The sequence below is a fragment of the Sus scrofa genome, chromosome 10 (assembly GCF_000003025.6).
Source record: "Sus scrofa isolate TJ Tabasco breed Duroc chromosome 10, Sscrofa11.1, whole genome shotgun sequence".
Taxonomy (NCBI): Eukaryota; Metazoa; Chordata; class Mammalia; order Artiodactyla; family Suidae; genus Sus; species Sus scrofa.
This window is the reverse complement of record NC_010452.4, coordinates 65,649,843-65,670,999: the sequence shown is the minus strand read 5'-3', so window position 1 is coordinate 65,670,999 and position 21,157 is coordinate 65,649,843. Positions and strand designations below refer to the sequence as shown.

At 40.1% G+C, this 21,157-nt stretch overlaps 1 protein-coding gene across 9 annotated transcripts in view; it reads right to left on the bottom strand.

Annotated features, from left to right (window-relative positions):
* Nucleotides 1–20,777, bottom strand: part of AKR1C1 (aldo-keto reductase family 1, member C1 (dihydrodiol dehydrogenase 1; 20-alpha (3-alpha)-hydroxysteroid dehydrogenase)) — a 29,656-nt gene extending 8,879 nt beyond the window's left edge. For 3 of the 9 annotated variants that reach the window (XM_021064079.1, XM_021064080.1, XM_021064078.1), the window contains exons 1-7: nucleotides 20,535–20,775; nucleotides 10,372–10,573; nucleotides 8,535–8,677; nucleotides 6,206–6,373; nucleotides 4,503–4,619; nucleotides 3,570–3,647; nucleotides 2,518–2,640 (exon numbers count right to left, since the gene is read on the bottom strand). In XM_021064079.1, coding sequence (XP_020919738.1) covers nucleotides 2,518–2,640; nucleotides 3,570–3,647; nucleotides 4,503–4,619; nucleotides 6,206–6,373; nucleotides 8,535–8,624 — 576 coding nt within the window. In that variant the 5' untranslated portion in view covers nucleotides 8,625–8,677; nucleotides 10,372–10,573; nucleotides 20,535–20,775. 9 annotated transcript variants of the gene reach the window in all.

Below are 21,157 nucleotides of genomic sequence, written 5' to 3'. Positions count from 1 at the left end.
GGAGCCATCCTTTTGTCCCGTATGGCCACACTCTATGTGCTACCAACACATCAATCACTTAGCAGCCAGGTCAGTTATTAGATCAGCTGCTGTGGTATCTATCGCAGTGCTGGTGTTCAAGTGACCTTTAATTTATTTAATAATGTCCCCAAAGCACAAGACTGGTGATGCTGGCCATTCAAATGTCCTTTTGCTGTGCTTAGTTATAAATTAAACTTTATCATAGGCATGGAGGTATAGGAAAAAAGTCTATACAGCATTCAGTACTATCCCTGATTTCAGGCTTCCACTGGGGTGGGGTGTGTGTCTTATCCTGCAGATAAGAGGGAACTGCTATCTCATTTCTAGCTTAATTTGCATATCTCTAATGAGGTATGATATCATTTGTTCATATATTTATTTGCTACCTATTCAGGCAAACCTTGGAGATATTGCAGATTCAGTTCCAAGCCATTGCAGTAAAACAAATAGCACAATAAAAGTTTCCCAGCAAACATAAAAAGTTATGCTTACACAGCACTGTAGTCCATTAAGTGTGCAAAGGCATATGTCTGAAAAATGCACATACCTTAATTCAAAAAGGCTTCATTGCTAAAAAGTGCCAAAGCAAACATTAAAGATCCTTGATCAGAGATCTTCATAACAAATATAATAATAATAATGTTTGAAATATTAAGAGTTAACAGAATGCGACGCCAAGTGAGCACATGCTGTTGGGAAAATGGTGCTGACAGACTTGCTTGACACGGGGTCCCCACAAACCTTCCATTTGTGAAAGATACACTATCTTCAAAACACAATAAAAGGAGGGGTGCCTGTACATCTTTGTTGAAGTATCTATTCAGACCTTTCGCTCATTTTTAAATTGCTCAGGGTCCACTTGGCCAAAGTCCATTCACACCTTAGAGTTCAAGGCAATGTCCAGCTCTCCCCTAACTCTTCGTCAGTACTCCAGTCAAAGCCAGTTTGCCCAACAGTTCAAACACTCGGGTGTAAGACAGGCTCATGCATGTGTGCAACACGGAGAATACAGCCCCATGTTTTAAATTAACTGTAAGTGGAAAGTAGACTTTTAGAGGTATACATTTTTTAAATTTAAACAGCAATTAAAATTTTTTTAAATACTAGATTTTTTTTAAAATTTATCTTTAGGGCTGCAACTGGGCACATGGAAATCCCTGTGCTAGGAGTTGAATCAGAGCTGTAGCCACCAGCCTACGCCGCAGCCACAGCAACACCAGCTCTGAGCTGCGTCTGAGACGTACGCTCAGTTTGTACAACACCAGAGCCTCATCCCACTGGGCGAGGCCGGGGTCTCACCCGCGGTCTCATGGACATTACGTCAGGCTCTGAACCCGCGGCGCCACAACGGGATGTCTAACCTAGATTTTAAACATGCGATGTCAGTGTATTGATTTAGTAAAACCCAAAACTCTATGTCGTATTATCATGGATTGATGCAGTTCCTTACAATATAGTTTGGTTTGATCCTTTTCCTTAGGTATTCTTGACACATAGCATTACATTCGTTTTATCTGTACAATCTGATGATTCGGTATTTGTATTGTGAAAGGATCATCACAGTAAGTCTAGTTAACATGTCACAAAATTATTAACATTTTATAAAAATTAAAAAAAAATTTATTTCCTCTCTCCAATTCGTGATCTCTAAACTGGAGATAAGCTTCCCAAAGGACATAAAATGAACAGCGCTGGAACTCCTGTTTGTATCTTTCATGTAAAGGTGGGGAAACAATTAGCCTTTCCACTCTCTAATATGTAGAGTGACTCGGTCCTCTGAGTCACTGAGGCGTCTTGAAGGAGACGGACCGGGCGGGACGGGCAGCTCCGCAGCACAGGCTGGTCCTACAGCCCTGATTTCCTTCACTCTTCTCCCAGGTAAGGAAGTGTAAGTGCTGCTCTTTAAAGTGAGTTTATCTTATCTAGCAGATTTCTTAAATTTTTTTAACTTCTAATTTTTTTACGGTGGTAAAATAGATACAACATACATTTACCATCTTTTTTAAGGGTCCCCTCAACGGCGTTAAGCGCGTCGGCATTGTTGGGGAGCGATTTTGTACCATCAAGAGTCTCAGTGTTATCGCATGACACGGAACTCCAAAGAGTTAAAGGTGGATTACCCATTTTCTCTGACCCACGAGTGTTCCAACTTTACTGACCTTTTGTGAAATGAGAAAGTCAGTCGTTTGCCAGCTCTGCATTTCCAAGACCAAGCACTGAAACACCTGGTCGATTATACTTCAACCTGACCCTTAGTTTTTTTTTACAAAGTGGCAAGGGAACAAAAACAAATAAAAGAATAGAAATAAAGTGGCACAGTCTTTAGAACGATCTTCAGTAACTTAAAATGTATTTTATTCTCTTGAAGCCGCTCACGTCCAAAAGTCATTACAGGGGAGTGCCATAGGTGACTTTGTTGAAATGAGCAAAGAATAAGCTGCAGAGGAGGAAGAAGAGGTGTGTGTGTGTTGGGGGGGAGCGGCTGGTGGGGCTCACCTGGTTGCAGACGGGCTTGTACTTGAGCCCTGGCTTGTTCAAGATCCTCTCCAGCTGCTTGCAGTTAAAGTTGGACACACCGATGGACCTGGTCAGTCCCTCGTTCTTGCACTTCTCCATGGCCTGGGGAGGAAGAAATCTGTGTAACTGGCTAGAGAAGAGTAATAAGTGGTAGCATGTGAGTGGGGAATGGAAAGAGATAGACAGAGCAGGAGAGAAAAATCTTTAAAGATGCAAGTGTCAATGAAAAAGACAGGAATTAGCCACTAGGAGGACAACGAAAAATAGAATAGTTTTTTAAATGGCTAAGAAGATAGAATAAGAAAAAAAATATACAGGGCTAGAAAAATTTGATTGAACCAGAGCAGAGCAGGAGAACAGGAAGTGGAGTCAGGTGCCACCTGGAAACAGGAAGTGGTTGAGCCGATCTCCCTGACCACTGGCTCCGTGTCTTCTCTCTGACCTCGTTTCCTGTTACTGTCCACCAAACTCACTCTGTTCCAGCCACACATACGCCGCCGCCTCCTTGCTGCTTTTGAGCGTGGGGGACTCTCTCCTGCCTGAAGGTCTTTGCGTGGCCTTCTTTGTGCCTGAATCACGCCTCCTCCAGAGACTCACATCAGTGATTTCCTCACTTCCTGCAAGTCTTCGGTCAAGTGCCACCTTCTCCAAGACACGTGTCCTCCCCATTCTGTTTCTAGTTGCCTCTCTGTGCCCCAAACCCACCCTGGCCCTCTCAGGTCCTTAAATCGGCTTTTCCTTCCTATATCACTGCACCTGCTCCCCCACAGCATCTCTGGAGCCAGAGACCTTGGTTTTGCTGATGGACGTAGCCTGAGTGCTTGGAAGTACTCACCACTGGGTACATCAAAGGCACTCAACTAACTACCTAGTTACGAAATGGAATACAAAACTGAGGCAGAGGGACATTTGGGGACTTGCCTAAGACCACATGGCGGGCAGAACTGGGCCACATCCACACTTCCTAAGTCCCTTGACGGTCCCCTCTCCCTCAAGGTGCAGAGACACAGTCTCTTTGGAGTGGCACTCACCTCCCACGTGGTACAGAGATCCACTGTGTCAAAAATGATGTTTCCATGGGTGTCCTTTGGGAAAAAGTCCTCCCCAGCCTGGAACAAAGGAAAGGAGAAGCAGTTGTATCAAGCTGTGTCTGCCCTTAGCCAGACCGTTTGGAGTCTGCAGGCCTTGAGGCTAAGGAAACAATCTATCCTGATTCTTGAAAGGCGTTGTAAGGTTAGGCTAAAGGGAAAGGACGTGCGCTGAAAAAGTACACGCCCTAGAAATGCTTTTAACTGCAAGCTTTAATCAATATGTTGGTGTCAAGGACCCCTGGAGACACCCAAGACCCCATCCTAGGAGAGCCCAGAGTGGTGCCAGGACTGAATGGGATCCTTGGTCCCTGAACCTCGTGGAATGAGTCTCTCCCACGCCTGCTTTCCACCCGCAGGTGGTCGTAGGAGAGAGCGCCTTGCCAGCATCTCAAGGGCTGGGTCTCCTCATTAACCTTTCTGTGCCTTCACTGGCCTCCCCAGTGGGATGTTCCCCAGACACCAGTGGGCATGAAGTTGAAAATCAAGAGCACAGAACCTTGAAAGTATAGACAGTTGTCCACAAGATCGAGGCAAAGACATTGAAGCCAGTAAATCTTTGTCAGCCTGGGACTACACTTGTGAACTGGGATGGGGGAAAAAAGGGAGAATATTAGTATGACATACTTTTCTTCTCATTTTCAGAGACTATATCTTCTTTTTTCCTCTTTCATGAGATTTTACTGTCCCTTACTAAAGTTTCATATGGTGATATCAGAAAGTAAGGACACCTGACAATCCGTAGGACAGTGTGTGAAGTATCATTCTAGTGTGTACTTCCCTGAGGGCCATGATTTAGTGTATTGAACTACGTCCTCTTTGTATTTAGATGCTAATGTTTACATGGATAAGCAAAGTAAAACAGCTTAAATGCACCTGCAAAGCTTCTGGGTGATGAAGTAGATAAAGATCCACATAGCTCATCTGAAGTTTCTTCAGCGACCTTTCCAGATTAGTTTGGACCAATTCTGGACGGAAAAAGGTGCCCCACACCTGCTGGGGTAGAAGCAGAAGCGAAGGGGGGTTATTTACTGAAGAATCTTTAGGAGAGAGTAATACAATGGCTAATACACAACAACAACCAAAAGCAGCTCATGGCCATTGAGAAGTGGTACGCCATGCTGTGAAGTTCGGGCTTCCTTATCATCATAATTTATTTTCTTAATGAATTCACACAGCACAGTAGAAAATAAAAATATGGTCTTAAACAGACATTCTCAAAACTCAGGATATAAAAGAATTATTTGGTTTCCTGGGGCACCGTTTATACCTGGGTTCTCCCTTAAACATCAAAAAATCACAGTCTTTGGAGACTGGGTCAGAAAACTGCATTTTCAACAAGAACCTCAAGTGACGGAGATTCAGGAAATCCTATCTTGGCCATATTAGATAATTAGGTTTGCCCAGCAGGAAAGAAAGTTAGGCCCAGCAGGAACTTTTTTTTGAGGGGGAAGTATTTTTAAAAGTGAGAATTTAAGGAAAATCCACCAAAATTACTGAAGGTTAGGAAACGAGAGGGTTCTATGAAAAGAGGATTAAAGGATGAATGCTGGGAGGGTTAGTGCTGTAGCAACATCTCATGTAAACCCAGTCGTGTGGAGAGATTCGAATTCTGGAGCGAGAAGGAACAAACACCCAATTCGAAGACCTATACAGGGTGTGCTACCCCGGACAGCAACTCTTTTCTCTTGGGCTACTTTATCTCCAATTCGAATACGTTTTTCTAACAGGAGTCAGCTCGGTGAACATGCCGGGACAAATTCCTCTCAGGTTCCCTTTCCAATCTGACCTAAACACAAAGTTCTTTTATTTGTTTTGCATGCGTATCAGTGGATGTAAGGAGTATTAGTAGAAAATGGTTTGAAAGTTTTAAAAACACATGAGAAATACTTGTACAAACGTGAATGTTATCCTCACATCAGTTCCATAGTATTTTTTTTTACCTCATAGGAAAGAGAAATAAATATCTACTAACACAATAGGTTGAGATAGAAGGACTAAGGCTCAAAGGGTTCAAAAGACTTTTTGGTTAAGAAATTTCACAAAATCAAATATACGGACTATTAAAGAATTAAAATTTGATTGTAGTTTCCAAAAGCCTATGCTTTCTGATTAAATTGCTATAGCTAAAAAAGATTAAGTCATTTCACCAAAACTTGAGTATAACAGAGTTGGTAAAGCCAAATCCCTCCCTGAGTTTTAAAACATATAATAATAATGATAGCTAGTATTTTTGAGCATTTAAGACACACTCTTTTCAAAGGCGCTACATGTACCTTTTGAAGTAATACTCATGAAAATCCTGTGAGGAAAATATTCCTCTTCGTTTTACACCCTGGGAAACTAAGGTATGGACAAAGCTGTTTGCTCAAGGTCACACATTTAGGAAGCGGCAGAACCTAGATTCAAAGATAAGAAGCCTGACTACAGAACCCACATTCCTGGCCAGCTGTTCCAAAGAAGCCTTCTCAAGGTCTGAGAGTGAATGAAAATTCAGCCAAGGAGAAGAGAAATCCACCAAGAAACCATTCAGCTATCAGTGAGCTTCCTACAGATACATGTGCAGCCATGCACAGCACCTTCGTAGTGTAGAAGATGTCATCTCTCTTCACAGTGCCATCTGCAATTTTCATCTGAATGGCTCTCCCAATTTCCTCTTCATTTTGGTACAAATGAGCTGAGTCAATATGGCGGTAGCCTATGTCAATTGCTCTCTTGATGGCCATTTCTGTCTCACTCTTAAGAACCTAGAAGAGCATAAAAAAATAAAGACCTACTTGATTCAGGAACAGATGACCAATTCCATAAGCAGAGTGACTCAATAGAACCTACTGTGGTTTTTGTTTGTTTGTTTGTTTTGGCCACACCCACGGCATCCAGAAGTTCTCAGGCCAGGGATCAAACCTGCGCCACATAAGCTGCAACATTGGACCCTTAACCCACTGCACCACCAGGAAACTCTGTATCTGTAAAGGCTAATGCCAGTGGTGACAAAACTTAACACTGGCATACAACCAGTGATAAAGGTTTCACAGCTGACTCTAAGGAAAAGGAGTCCTGATTTGTAGTATTTGCCAATTTCTATGGTAAAAATACTCCCACCATACTGATGCTGGGAAAAGATGCTTACAATTGAATTTTTTTGAGCCCATGAACTGGTCTCAGCAGGTCACTATGTTTAAATCTCTATTTCTGAATTTATACTACCTATGTGGCCTATAGATTTATCTTTTTAAACTAATTCACTCTATAAGTGATTACTAAACTGCTTTCAATCCAGAAACCCGGTACTAAAAATTATCAATGTAATGAAGATGTAACTTTAGATATAGTAAATTAGTGACTTACCAACGTAAACTTGGAGAAACACTTCAAACGACATTTGAGGAAGAACAAAACTATTAAAAAAGCTTCTTTTTCACCCAAAGATCTCATAATTAATTCCTTTTTGGTTGCTAAGTCTTTGGCTGACACTTTCTCCTTCACAACTTTGTTATTTTTCTCAGCTGCTCACTGTTCTGCTGGCCCACCAGGCCGGACTTTTGAAGTTATCTATAATTTTGCCTCTCCATTATACCCTCTCTACTTCACTCAGTAATTGAAATGTCTCTTTTTTTATTTTTATTTTTTTTCATTATAGCTGGTTTACAGTGTTCTGTCAATTTTCAACTGTACAGCATGGTGACCCAGTTACACATACAAGAATACAATCTTTTTTTCTGTTTGATTAAAATGTCTCTTGAGTGTATAGTTTTGTGTTTTTTTTCTTTTTAGGGCTGCAGCATTTGGAAGCTCCCAAGTTAGGGGTGGAATTGGAACTGCAGCTGAAGAATATACCACAGCCAAACCAGATCCAAGCCACATTCCTGACCTATGCCACAGCCTGCAGCAGCACTGGATCCTTAACCCACTGAGCCAGTCCAGGGGTCAAACCCACATGCTCAGGGACATTATATCGTGTTCTTAACCCACTGAGCCACAGAACAGGAACTTTTGGGTATATTTTTTAATTTGCAACTCCTGGTGAGTTATCTAGTCCCATGGAAATGAATTCACCATCCACCGATTAAAGAGCCAAGTTGACATAAAAGCAACACTTCTTGCCAGTGTCATAGCCACAGACCACAGCACCACCTAGCGTGTGGTTCTCATGTTGGGAAATAAAGCATGAAGTTCAGTTTTCCAAACAGAGAGAGAGTTTCCAAATATCATGGGGCTCTCCCATAGCCCAGTATTACCTGCCTGACCTCTAAGAGACTATTTTCGCCTCAGACCACCACAACTTCCTCTGAGACTAAGCTTGCCTCTCTTTCCCCAGGTCCCTCTGTCCCCATGATTTTCTGGATATTCTGCAAGTGATGGTGGACAGGGACAACCTGGACATTAGAGATCACAGAGGAACTTCCTCACAAGCAAGATGCACCCACGTCTCTGATGGGTGGTAATGATGACGACTGGATTGCCTTTTTCCTGGTCTCCTGTGAAATGGCTACCGCTGGACAGGAGACGAGACTGACAGAAACAGAGGTACCCTGCCCCCCGCACTGTCGAGGGATGGCACACTTCCATTCCCTTCACTGAGTGCCACTTCAAGCGTGATCCTTGGACAAGCAGCCCCAGAATCCCTCAGCAGCTCATCAGAAACGTGAAGTCTTATCCAAGATCTACTGAATCAGAACCCTTGTGAGTAGAGCCCCCTGGGCTACATTTTAGACTAGATCCTCCGATATTTTTATGCCTATTAAAGTGCGAAAAGCACTGGCTTCGTGCACAGAGTGACCTAACCTGGAGAGAAGCATATTACAAAGTAAGAAGGTGGGGTCCATCTGAATGCCCAATTCCCAGCGTGACTGGTGCTGCTCAGGACCCACGTCTGCCATGCCTCCATCTTCAGTAGCATCATGATACCTGAGAAGGAGCCGAAGTGCCCAATCCCAGCATAGGTATGGTGTGTCCATCATTCATCTTTAAAGAAAAGTGTCTCATTTGACTCATCATCTCTCACTCTTCTGGGTAAACAAACACCAATTTTCCTCTTTGTTGAGAGAAACCTGCAGAGGGAAGAAAGTCGCACAGTTGTTATTTTTTAACACTTTTAAAGAGGTACAGTTCACATACCCTAAAATCATTCCCTTTAAAGTATACATTTAAAAAAGTATATAGAAAGTAAAGTTTTACCGTAAAAAAGAGGTCAGTTTGATGAGTGATGGCTTATATTTGAATCATTTTCAGAGAGACAAACTTACTAGGACTCTACTGAGAATAAATCAGTCAACCAAATTTGGCAAAGTTGGCTAATTTTTTGCTCAAAAAAACCCTTTATTTATGAATACCTAAAGTCACAGGTCACATAACTTTTATATGGCATGAAATATTATTTATCTTTGGGGTTTTTCAGCCATTAGAAAAATGTATAAGCCATTTTTAGCTCATGGGCTATAGAAAACCAAGTGGTGAGCTGGGCCGGTAGACTTAGCTTGTGGATCTCTGCTCTACATAATTAGTAGACATCATCACAATATCTAAATTACCTTCCTAATGACAACATAATGATAACGTAATATTATCCTTTTAACTACCCATAAACACATGACCCAGTGGCACTAAATACAGTTGCAAGGCTGTAGAACCGTTGCCACTATCTAGACCCAAAAGAGTTTTGTCGTCATGAACATAAACGATGTACCTGCTAATTTCTTTTTAATTGTTCTGTGCAGAGGTTTAGAAACACAACACATTTTTGTGTGTTTATCTTGTACCTGCAACGCTGCCAAATTTATTTATTAGCCTTAGTAGTTTTCTTGTGAACTCTGGGATTTTTATATGTTAAGTCACATCATCTGTGATCAGAGATAGTATATTTCTCCTTTTTCAAACTGGTGCCTTTTATTTCTTTTTCTTTTCCTTTCTTTCTCTCTCTCTCTCTCTTTTTTTTTTTTTTTTTTTTTTTTTTTTTTTTTTTTTTTTTTTTTAGGGCAGCATCCATGGCATATGTAACTCTCTAAGCTACGGGTCTAATCAGAGCTACAGCTGACAGCCTATGCCACAGCCACAGCAACTTGGGATCTGAGCCGTGTCTGTGACCTACACCACAGCTCACGGCAACACCAGATCTCCCACCCACTGAGCAAGGTCAGGAATCGAACCAGCATCCTCATGGATACTAGTTAGATTCATTTCTGTTGTGCCACAATGGGAATTCCTTCTTTTTCCTGTCTAATGGCTCTGGCTAGAATGTCCAGTACAGTGTGGCACAGCAGTGATGAGAATGGGCATCCCATCTCATTCCCAGTTAGGAGGAAAGCTTTCGGTCTTTCACTATTGATTGTGATGTCACCTGGAGTTTTTGATATAGGGCTTTATTGAAAATTTGGATAAACCACTTCATAATATCACTGCCTTGTTTTGTACAGCTCAGCCATAAACTGACACTACCTTCTCTAAAAAGCGAGTGCCTTAGATGACGGCATTTTTTGAATGCTCCCTCAAAGCATCAACGGCTTCTTTAAAAGCCCCAGAAGCCACTTTAGCTTGTAGGGTATGACACAATGGCAGCAGCCTCTAATTGCATTTCAGCAATCAGAAGCTGCAAACTACCATCAGAACATAGAACACTGCCATGTGGAAGACAAGCTCCTTCTTGCTCACAGTGGATCCAACAAACTACAGCGGAACCTAGGATGGGGTAATGGGAAGATGCTATCACCCTGAAGGTTTTCGTTGACCAACATTAACTGCAACTTACTAGCCAAGCTTTTCCCTGGATGTGACAAGCTTTCAAATAGATTCCAGACTTCCAAAACATGTACTTCAGAAAGATTCCACCAACACAACTGATGTCTAGGTAGAGAGGTGGATTCAGAATACTTCCAGTTCTGCCGTTTTCCCTGAAGCCCCTCTATAAATTATTGGGATTTATCTTTGGAGGCATTGTTTTATTTTAAGACCTGATAAGATAGAAATCAAATTAATTTTCCAAAAAAACCTCATTAATTTTTGTGTTGCAAAATACTGAGATAATTTAATTAAAATCTGATAAAAGATGTTTTACTGTGAACATGTACATAATTTAGAATTAACTAACCATAATAAAAGTGTGCTGTAGGATGCAAATATATTAACAAATACAAGAGATTCTAGTAAAAGAAAATGCTAGAATATACTAGAGATTGTTTGCCATTGATACCAGAGCGTTAGCAGCTAATGTCTCTAGTATATTCTAATATTTTTACTGTACTTGTCTTGCATCTGGACAAACGTCTCTAGTATATTCTGGTATTTTCTTTTACTGACTCATCTGTATTTGTGTGCACACAGTTGACCTCAAACTGTGCAGGGGTTGGGGGTGCCCACCCAAGCAGTCGAACATCCACATATAATTTCCGTCGCCTTTTCATATCCGCAGTTCTGCCTCTGTAGATTCAGCCAACCACAGATTAGTAGTGTAGTACATATTTATTTTTAAAAAAGCCATTTGGCCACACATGTTCAAACCCGTGTTGTTCAAGGATGAATTATAAATAAATTCCAGATACGGAAGTGATATAAAGTGTGAAAAATGAGGAGAAAAATATTTACAAAAAACTCCAAGACACCGTCTTGAGTGAGAGAAGATCTTGTTAAATAAACCAGAAAAATCAAATGCTAGGAAAGAAGAAATAAACATATTTGACTATATAAAAATAAAAACTTTTGCATGACAAAATTTACTATTAACAAAGCTAATAGGAAAATGATAAATTTGGAAAATATTAATAAACGACGTAAAAGAGCTGATATTTATAACTTAGAGCTCTTAAAATTGACAAGAAAAAGACAAGTAATTTATAAAATGTTGACTATGACTCTGAAGATAGATTGCAAAGAATCACACAGTCCAAGTGGCCAGAGCAAAGTAAAAGTAAATCACCAGTCATTAGGGAAATCAAATTAAAGTAACGAAGAGGTTCCAGTTTATAGTCATAGTCATAGTCTCTAATGTGGGTAGAGGTGTGGAGCAGAAAGTGATGTTATTGGAGTTTCCATTGTGGCGCAGTGGAAACAAATTTGACGAGGAACCGTGAGGTGGCAGGTTCAACCCCTGGCCTCCCTCAGTGGGTTAGGGACCCGGCATTGCCATGAGCTGTGGTGTAGGCTGCAGACACAGCTCGGATCCTGTGTTGCTGTGGCTGTGGTGAAGGCTGGCAGCTACAGCTCCAATTCGACTCCTAGCCTGGGAACCTCCATATGCCACGGGTGCGGACCTAAAAGGAAAAAAAAAGAAAGAAAGAAAGAAAGTAAGAAAGAAAGTGATTTTATGTACTGTAGGTAGATAGATGAAATTAAATTTGAAAAGTGCCTTGACAACAACTCTTGGAACTAAAATGACATATACCTTTTAACTCATAATCCTCATTCCCAGAAACAAAAGTTCCCGTGTAATGCACATGTAGAAGGATATTTTACATAATTTAGTGGCAACACCAAGAACCAATTGAACATTCACCCATAAGAAAATCAGTGAATAGGAGTTCCCGTAGTGGCTCAGTGGTTAACGACCCCGACTGGCATCCATTAGGACGCAGGTTCGATCCCTGGCCTTGCTCAGTGGGTTGAGGATCCGGCATTGCTGTGAGCTGTGGTGTAGGTTGCAAATGTGGCTCGGATCCTGCGTTGCTGTGGCTGTGGTGTGGCCAGCAGCTACAGCTCTGATTGGACGCCTAGCCTGAGAACCTCCATATGCTGCAGGTGCAGCCCTAAAAAAAAAAAAAAAGAAAAAAAGAAAATCAGTGAATAATTATAGTGACTTCACTCTATGTGGTATTTGCCATGCTGATGCACTTGGGGGAATTTCCAGGTGCTGAATACAGGATAAAATTTTGTTAAAACATGACAAATACTTTCCATATGCTATATAATGTGTATGTAACACACATACATTTATGCATAGGACTATATTCTATAAGCTTGGAGAAAATGCAAGAAGTACACATTAAGCCGTTAACATCCATTATTGTGAAGTGTTGCTGAAGTGAGTGAAGGGGGAGAAGAGCATGGGGATCTAAGCAAAAAGAAAAAAATTCAAAAGCAAATGCATGATAATTTATGTATTTATTACAAATTATGTATCATTTTATTTATGCAAATAAAATTAATTTGGTAAGTAATATCAAGTTAAGAGACAGCAAAGGATAAAACACTCAATATAATCCCTTAAAAGACCATGAGGTATGTACAGTAATTCACAACTGAGCTACTTGGAATGGTCCCAAACCAAGAAAGGGAGAATTCCTGACATCGGAGAATTATTTTCTCCATGTAAAGACTTTGGTGATTACCTCTTAAGTGGCTATCTGGGATAAGCAACTTCTTAGGTGAAAAAGCAGAGGTAAAAGCTGAGGCAGTTGCCCAGTGGACACTGGGAGGATATTTATATGCTCATTTGCCCTTGATTTTTGTTTGTAAAACTTACAAGTCAGTGCTGATTGGCACTGCATCTTTCTGTTTTAAGGATGGCAGGTGTGGCATATGGACGTTCCCAGTCTGGGTGTCTAATCAGAGCTGTAGCTGCTGGCCACGGCCACAGCCACAGCCGCAGCAACAATGGATCCAAGCCATGTCTGCAACCCAGCCCATGGCAACACCAGATCCTTAACCCAGTAAGTGTGGCAAGGGATTGAACCCTCATCCTCATGGTTACTAGTCAGGTTCCTTACTGCTGAGCCACAATAAGAACTCCTACATCTTGTTTTTAAACTTCTCTCCTATGCCACAATGAAAGTCATACTCAAAATTATGTATTATGATCAAAGAGGAAATGGTCAATACATTTTTAAATACAGAGAAAGGAAATGAAATTATCTCTGGTGTTCCTCACGGCAAACACTAACCCTTCTTAAAATGTGAAAACTCAGCTATGAATCTGTCTTTCAGGAACAGATCTGAGTCTGATCTTGAAATGCAGAGTTTACCCAGACAAAATATTCTGTTGGAGAATATTGACTCTCCTAAGATGGATAAATTTAGGCTGTCATTTACAGAATTAAAACTATAGATACCATGATATGAGTCAAGTGTGTGAACAGTGAGAAAAATGTTACCTCATTTGTTAAATTTTCATCCTCAACCACTAAGGGGAGCAAGTCCTCTGAAAATCCCTCCCATCTTCACTCTTCTTCCTTCCCTCTGCATACCTGACAGTGTATGTGGTAGCTTGGAATGTAGGGCTGTTGGACTCACTGAGATGCCAGGAAGATAAGATGGGAAACCAATGAATCAGTCCATACTATATTTGAAAAAGACCTTCTCCAAAACACATTATATTAAAGCTGTCAGAAGTCTGTGACAAAAAATGAATTTTTTTAAACAGCTAGGAAACAATGGATAGAAACCTACAAAGGAACCCCCATTAGGCTATCATTTCTCAGAAGAAACTCAATAGGTTGGGGATGGGGGAAGGCAGAGTGGAATGACATTCTCAAAATGCTGAAAGACAAAAACTGTCAGTCAAGAATACTCTACCCAGGGAGTTCCTACTGTGGTGCAGCAGAAACAAATCCAATTAGAATCCATGAGGACGTGAGTTTGATCCCTGGCCTCCCTCAGTGGGTCTGGGATCTGGCATTGCCGTGAGCTCTGGTGTAGGTCACAGACATGGCTCAGATCTTGTGTTGCTGTGGCCGTGGCCAGCAGCTGTGGCTCTGATTTGACCCCTAGCCTGGAAACTTCCATATACTGCAGATGTGACTCCCCCACCCACCAAAAAGAAATTTTACTCAACAAAGTTGTTATTTAGATCTGAAGGCAAATAGTTTCCCAGACAAACAATAGCTGAGGAAATTCATCAACATTAGACCTTGCTTACAAGAAATGTCAAAAGGAGCTCTCCTACCAGAAACACAAAGTCAAAATTTTGAGTAAGATGATAAATACAGAATCAGAAAGTTGAAATTCTATATCAGAATAAGTTAAAAAAAAAAAAAACCACTTGGCATTCTGCTTGTGGTGCAGCAGAAACAAATCTGACTAGCATCCATGAGGATGCAGGTTCGATTCCCAGCCTCACTCAGTAGCTTGGAGATCCAGTGTTGCCGTGAACTGTGGTGTAGGCTAACAGCTGTAGCTCTGATTCTACACCCTAGCTTGGGAAAATCCATATGCCATGGGTGCAGCCCTAACAAGCAAAAATAAATAAATAAGTAAACAAATAAATAAAATAAAAACAAACAAAAATATTATAGCATGAAGGTTAAAAAGAAAAAAGCAGAAAAAAATAACTACAGCTACTTCTATTTGGTAACAAACTCACAACATAAAAAGGGATAATTTGAGGCAACAAAATCATAAAAGGGAAGAGGAAAGTAACAGAACTCATATAGGCAAATGAAAATAAGATGCTACCAGCAGAAAAAGGCCTATTTTATCTATGAGATATTCTATATACAACTCATGTCAACCACAAAACATAAACCAAGAGCAGATAACATGAAACATTAAAAAAGGAAACTGAGAAAAACACTATATAAAACCACCAAACCAGAATGGCAGACAGAAACACAGGAAAAAGAAATAATGGAGATACAGAACAACACCACCAACAATAACAGCAAAACAGAAGACAAAATAACAATAATAAGTCCTCATCTATCAATAATCACTCTAAATGTAAACGAATTGAATTTACCAAAAGAAGGACACGGAGTGGCTGGATGGCTGTACGCTGCCTTAAGGAGACTCACCACAGCTCTAAAAATAAATATAGGCTAAAAGCGAAGGGATGAAAGATGATCCTCTAAGTAAATAGAGCCAAATACCCAACATAGGAGCACCAAAATAGATAAGGTAATTATTAACATACCTAAAAGGAGGATTGAGAGCAACACAATGATAGTAGGAGACTTTAACACCTTGCTTATGTCAATGGATCATCTTGGTGGAAGTCAACCTGGAAACAAAGGCCTTCTATGAAATATAAGATCAGATGGATTTGATATATTTGTACAGAACATTCCATCCAAATTCTGCAGACACATTCTTCTCAAGTGCACATGGAACTTTCTCAAAGACAGGTCATATGTTGGGGCACAAAACAGGTTTCAATAAATTTAAGAAGGCTGAAATCATATCAAGCATCTTTTCTGATGACAATGGCTTGAAACTAGAAATCAACTACAATGAGAAAGCTAGAAAACTCACATATATGTGGAGACTGAACAATGTGCTACCAAACAACTACTGGTTCAAAGGAGAAATTAAAAATTACCTGAAGGAGTTCCTGTTGTGGCTCAGTGGTTAACAAATCCAACTGGGAACCATGAGGTTGAGGGTTCATACCTTAACCCACTGGCCTCGCTCAGTGGGTTAAGGATCCGGCATTGCCATGAGCTGTGGTGTAGGTCACAGACACAGCTCGGGTCCCGCGTTGCTGTGGCTCTGGCATAGTCTGGTGGCTACAGCTCTGATTAGACCCAGCCTGGGAACCCCCATATGTTGTGGGAGGAGCCCTAGAAAAGGCAAAAAAAGACCAAAAAAAATTACCTGAAGACAAAGGAAAATAAAAATGCAATGTACGGAGTTCCCGTCGTGGCGCAGTGGTTAACGAATCCGACGAGGAACCATGAGGTTGCGGGTTCGGTCCCTGCCCTTGCTCAGTGGGTTAACGATCCGGCGTTGCCGTGAGCTGTGGTGTAGGTTGCAGACGCGGCTCGGATCCCGCGTTGCTGTGGCTCTGGCGTAGGCCGGTGGCTACAGCTTCGATTCAACCCCTAGCCTGGGAACCTCCATATGCCGCGGGAGCGGCCCAAGAAATAGCAACAACAACAACAACAAAAGACAAAAAGACAAAAAAAAAAAAAAAAAATGCAATGTACCACAATATATGGGATGTGCAAAGTGGTACTAGGAGGGGAGTTTATGGCAATGCAGATCTACCTCAAGAAACAAAAAAACTATCTTAAATAAACAATCTAAACTTACACTGAAAGGAACTAAAAAACAAGGATAAATGAGGCCCAAAGTCAGAAAAAGGAAGAAAATAAAAACCGGAGCTGACATAAGTGAGATATAGACAATAAAAATATAAAATAGATTTATAAAATACAAAATATAAAAAATATAGACAAAAATACAGGCAATAAAAACATCAATAACTAAGAGTTAGTTCTTTTCAAAGATAAACTAAATTGGCAAAACTTTAACTAGACTAAGAAAAAAAGAGGTAAGTCTCTGATAAATCAAATCAGGGAAATAAGATGAAAAATAACAATAGATAACAGAAACATAAAGGATTATAAGAGAATATCATGAGCAGATATGCCCACAAATTGGACAACCTAAAAGAGACAGACAAATTCTTTTTTTTGTTTGTTTGTTTGTCTTTTTGCCTTTTTCTAGGGCCACTTCCCACGGCATATGGCGGTTCCCAGGCCAGGGGTCTAATCAGAGCTGTAGCTGCCGGCCTACACCAGAGCCGCATCAACACAGCCACGCAACACAGTCTGTGACCCACACCATGGCTCACGGCAATGCTGGATCCCCAACCCACTGAGCAAGGCCAGGGACCAAACCCACAACCCCATGGCTCCCAGTCAGATTCGTTAACTACTGCGCCATGATAGGAACTCCGAGATGGACAAATTCTTAGAATCATGCATCCTTCCATGAATGACTCATGGAGAAATAGAAAATCTAAATAAACCGATCACTAGTAAAGAGACTGAAATAGTAATCAAAACTTCCCATGAAATAAAAGTGAAATCTACTAAACATTTAAAGAATATGAAAATATATCTTTTTCAAAATCTTACAAAAAAATTGAGGAGGAGGGAACAGTTCCTAACTAATTTTATGAGGCCAAAATTATCCTGATACCAAACCAGACACACACACACACACACACACACACACACACACACACACACACACACAATACAGGCCAATATCTTTGTTGAACATAGATGAAAAAAATCCTCTGCAGAATATTAGCAAACTGAATACAATTCATTAAGAGGATCATATACCATGATCAAGTGAGATTTACTCCAAGGATGCAAAGATGATTCAGTATTTTCAAATCAAACAATGTGATTCACTGTGTGATATGAATGATAAAAACCATACGATCATCTCACTCGATGCAGAATAAGCATTGGACAAGATTCAAAACTGATTTAGAGTAAAAACTCTCAATAAAATGGGTATAAAAGGAATGTACTTGAACATAGTAAAGGCCATATGTGACAAACCCACAGCAAAAAACCATACTCAATGGTGAAAAAAATGAAGGCTATCCCTCTAAAATTAGGAAAAAGGCAAGGATGCCCATTTTTACCACTCTTATTCAACATCATATTGGAAGTCCTAATCACATCTATTAGGCAAGGAAAAGAAGCAAAAGGCATTTCACTGGAAAGGAAGAAGTAAAACCATTACTATTTGTGGATGACATAATTTTACATGTAAAGAAGCCCAAAGACTCCACCAAAAACTATTAGAAATGATAAGCAAATACAGTGAAATTGTCAGGTATGAAATCAACATACGAAAATCTAACATGCTACAAATGAGGTAGAAGAAAATAAATTAAGTAAATCGTTATTTACAATTGCAACAATAAAGAATTACATACCTAGGTACAAACTTAACCAAGAAGATGAAATACTTGTACACTGAAAACTATGAGAAATAATTGGAAATTGAAAGAAATGAAGAAGACGCAAATAAGTGGAAAGATATTTAAGACTCATGAGTCAGAAGAATTAACATTGTTAAAATGTCCATATTACCTACAGCAATCTAGAGAGTCAATGAAATCGCTATCAAAACACCCAGGGACATTTTTCACAGAAATAGAACAACAAATTCTTAAATGCATATGGGATTACAAAAGACCTCAACTAGCCAAAGCAATTCTGAGGAAAAAAGAACAAAGCTGGAGGTCTCACACTCCCTGATTTAAAACTATATTGTAATGCTATAGTAATCAGAACAGCATAGTATTGACAGAAAAACATTCATATAGATCAGTGAAACAGAATTGATAGCCCAGATACAAACCCACACATAATCAATGTACAACAAAGGAGCAAAGAACATACAATGGAGAAGGGACAGTTTGTTCAATAAATGGTTCTGGGAAAACTGGACAGCCACATGCAAAGAAAATAAAGATGAAACTAGATATTATTGCACACCATACACAAAAATCAACTCAAGATGAATTAAAGACTTGAACATTAAACTTGGAACCATAAAATTCCTAGAAGAAAACACAAGCAGTATGGTCTTTGACATCAATCTTAGCCATATTTTTCTGGATCTGTCTCCTCAGGCAAGGGAAACAAAACCAAAAATACACAAATAGGACTCCATCAAACTGAAAAGCTTCTGCATAGCAAAGGCAACTACCAACAAAATGAAAAAATAAGATGTGGAATATTAGAAGATATTTGGAAGTCATAATTCTGAGAAGAAAATATATGAACTCATACAACCCAGCAACAGCAACAACAATAACAAAACATTACTGTTTGTGGATGACATAATTTTGCATATAAAGAAGCCCAAAGACTCCACCAAAATTTAAAAATGGGGATCTGAATAGGCATTTTTCCAAAGAAGACATACAAGCAGCCAACAAGCACATGAAAAGATGTTCAGCATCACTAATTATTAGGGAAATGAAAGTCAAGACTACAATGAGAGATCATTTCACACCTATTAGAATGGCTATTATCAAAAAGGCAAGAAAGAACAAGTATTTGTGAGGGTGTGGAGAAAAGGGAATATGTACACCATTGATGAGAATGCAAATTGGTGCAGCCACTATCGAAAATAGTGTGGAAACTGCTCAAAAAAATTAGGAATAAGACTACCATACAATTCTGCTACAGTGAATTCACCAGAATGCATAAGATGTAGGGATTACCAGAATTTGGCCTTCTACTCCATGCCAGTTCACCTCCACAGACCTGAGAACTATTACATCTCCCTGTCATCTTGGGAGTTCTCTTGTGGAGCAGTGGCTTAAAGATCCAGCTTTGTCACTGCAGTGGCTCAGATCACTGCTATGATGGGGTTAGATCCCTGACCCAGGAGCCTCTGCATGCTGTTGGCATGGCCCAAAAAAAGAAAAAGAAAAAGAAAAAAGACACACTGACATCTTGGCTGCAAGAGTATCAAATCCTTTAAGGGTGGTATCATGAGATAGTCATAAAATCTGACTTTTAGCAGATGCTCCAAAAAAATGATTTTTTTTTTGTTTTTTGTTTTTGGAAATTAAAGGTAATAAACTGAGAAGTAATAAAATCTAACTATGCATTGTTTATTTTAAATAACAGATTATTTTTAGAATAGTATTGAATTGACAGGTAAATTGCACATAGAGTGGGAGTTCCCTTTGCGGCTCAGCAGAAATGAACCTGACTAGTACCCACGAGGATGTGGGTTCTATCCCTGGCCTCGCTCAGTGGGTTAAGGATCCAGCATTGCTGTGGACCGTGGTGTGGGTCTTGGTTGCAGCATTGCTGTGGCTGTGGTGTAGGCTGGCAGCTGCAGCACCCATTGACCCCTAGCCCAGGAGCCTCCAATGTGGCCCCTAACAAGCCAAAAAAAAAAAAAAGCAAAGCGGCTGACAGTCGGCCGAGCTTCATCTTTTCTGCCAAGCTGGGAAAGTGATAGAAACTGGGGGCAGCCCAGAATAACCTGCAGGTGACTACGTGATCAGACCCCAGTGCAGAGTAAAGGCTGATACTGAATACTTCCCACCCAACTCCCACCTCCATCACGAGGAATGGTTCCTCCTGGTTACGAGAAACAAGAGCACCTCCCGGAGTCACACAGGAATTCAATGAATTGACAACCCAAGTGGGCTTCCACTCGTGTTACATCCATTTGCTTCTGAACCCTCAACCCCAAGACCACACCTGTTACCTCTTCAGGTACAAAGGTGCTAAATCATGGTACAGGAATGAGGTGACCATCATTAAGCTCCAGACACTGGCTTTGGGGATCCATGGACTGCTGCTCCTCTGAGGAAGCAGACTCTGTATATTTTCCTTTTGCCTTCAAAGGTTATAAATGGTAGGAAGTTAATAGCCCAACTGCACTGTACAGCTCATAGCAAATAGGTTATAGGAGGCAAAAGGTTAAAGCAGCTCCCATGGAGTAAAAATATAACTGAAACCAATTAACTTGTTTGTACTTTTATCAGCGTAGTCCTAAGTAAACTGTTATATAATACAAATAAATCATTAATCCCTTGCAAAAGTTTAACTCACATTTTTAATGAATAAATTTTAAAGTTTGGATCCACTCAACATTAAATAAATTATTACAAGAGAATGTTGACCATTTGTGAGACTAGAAAACTGCACATACTAATCTTTTTTTGCTTTTTTCCATTTCCATTTCCAATCTTTTTTTGTTTTTTTCTTCTTGATCAAGGGACTTTGAAACATTTAGCTATATTATACCACACACACAAACAAATGCACAATTTAAATGAAAGATTAATTAGCAATTTTCAAATTGTTAAACTTTAATAAAGAAATATT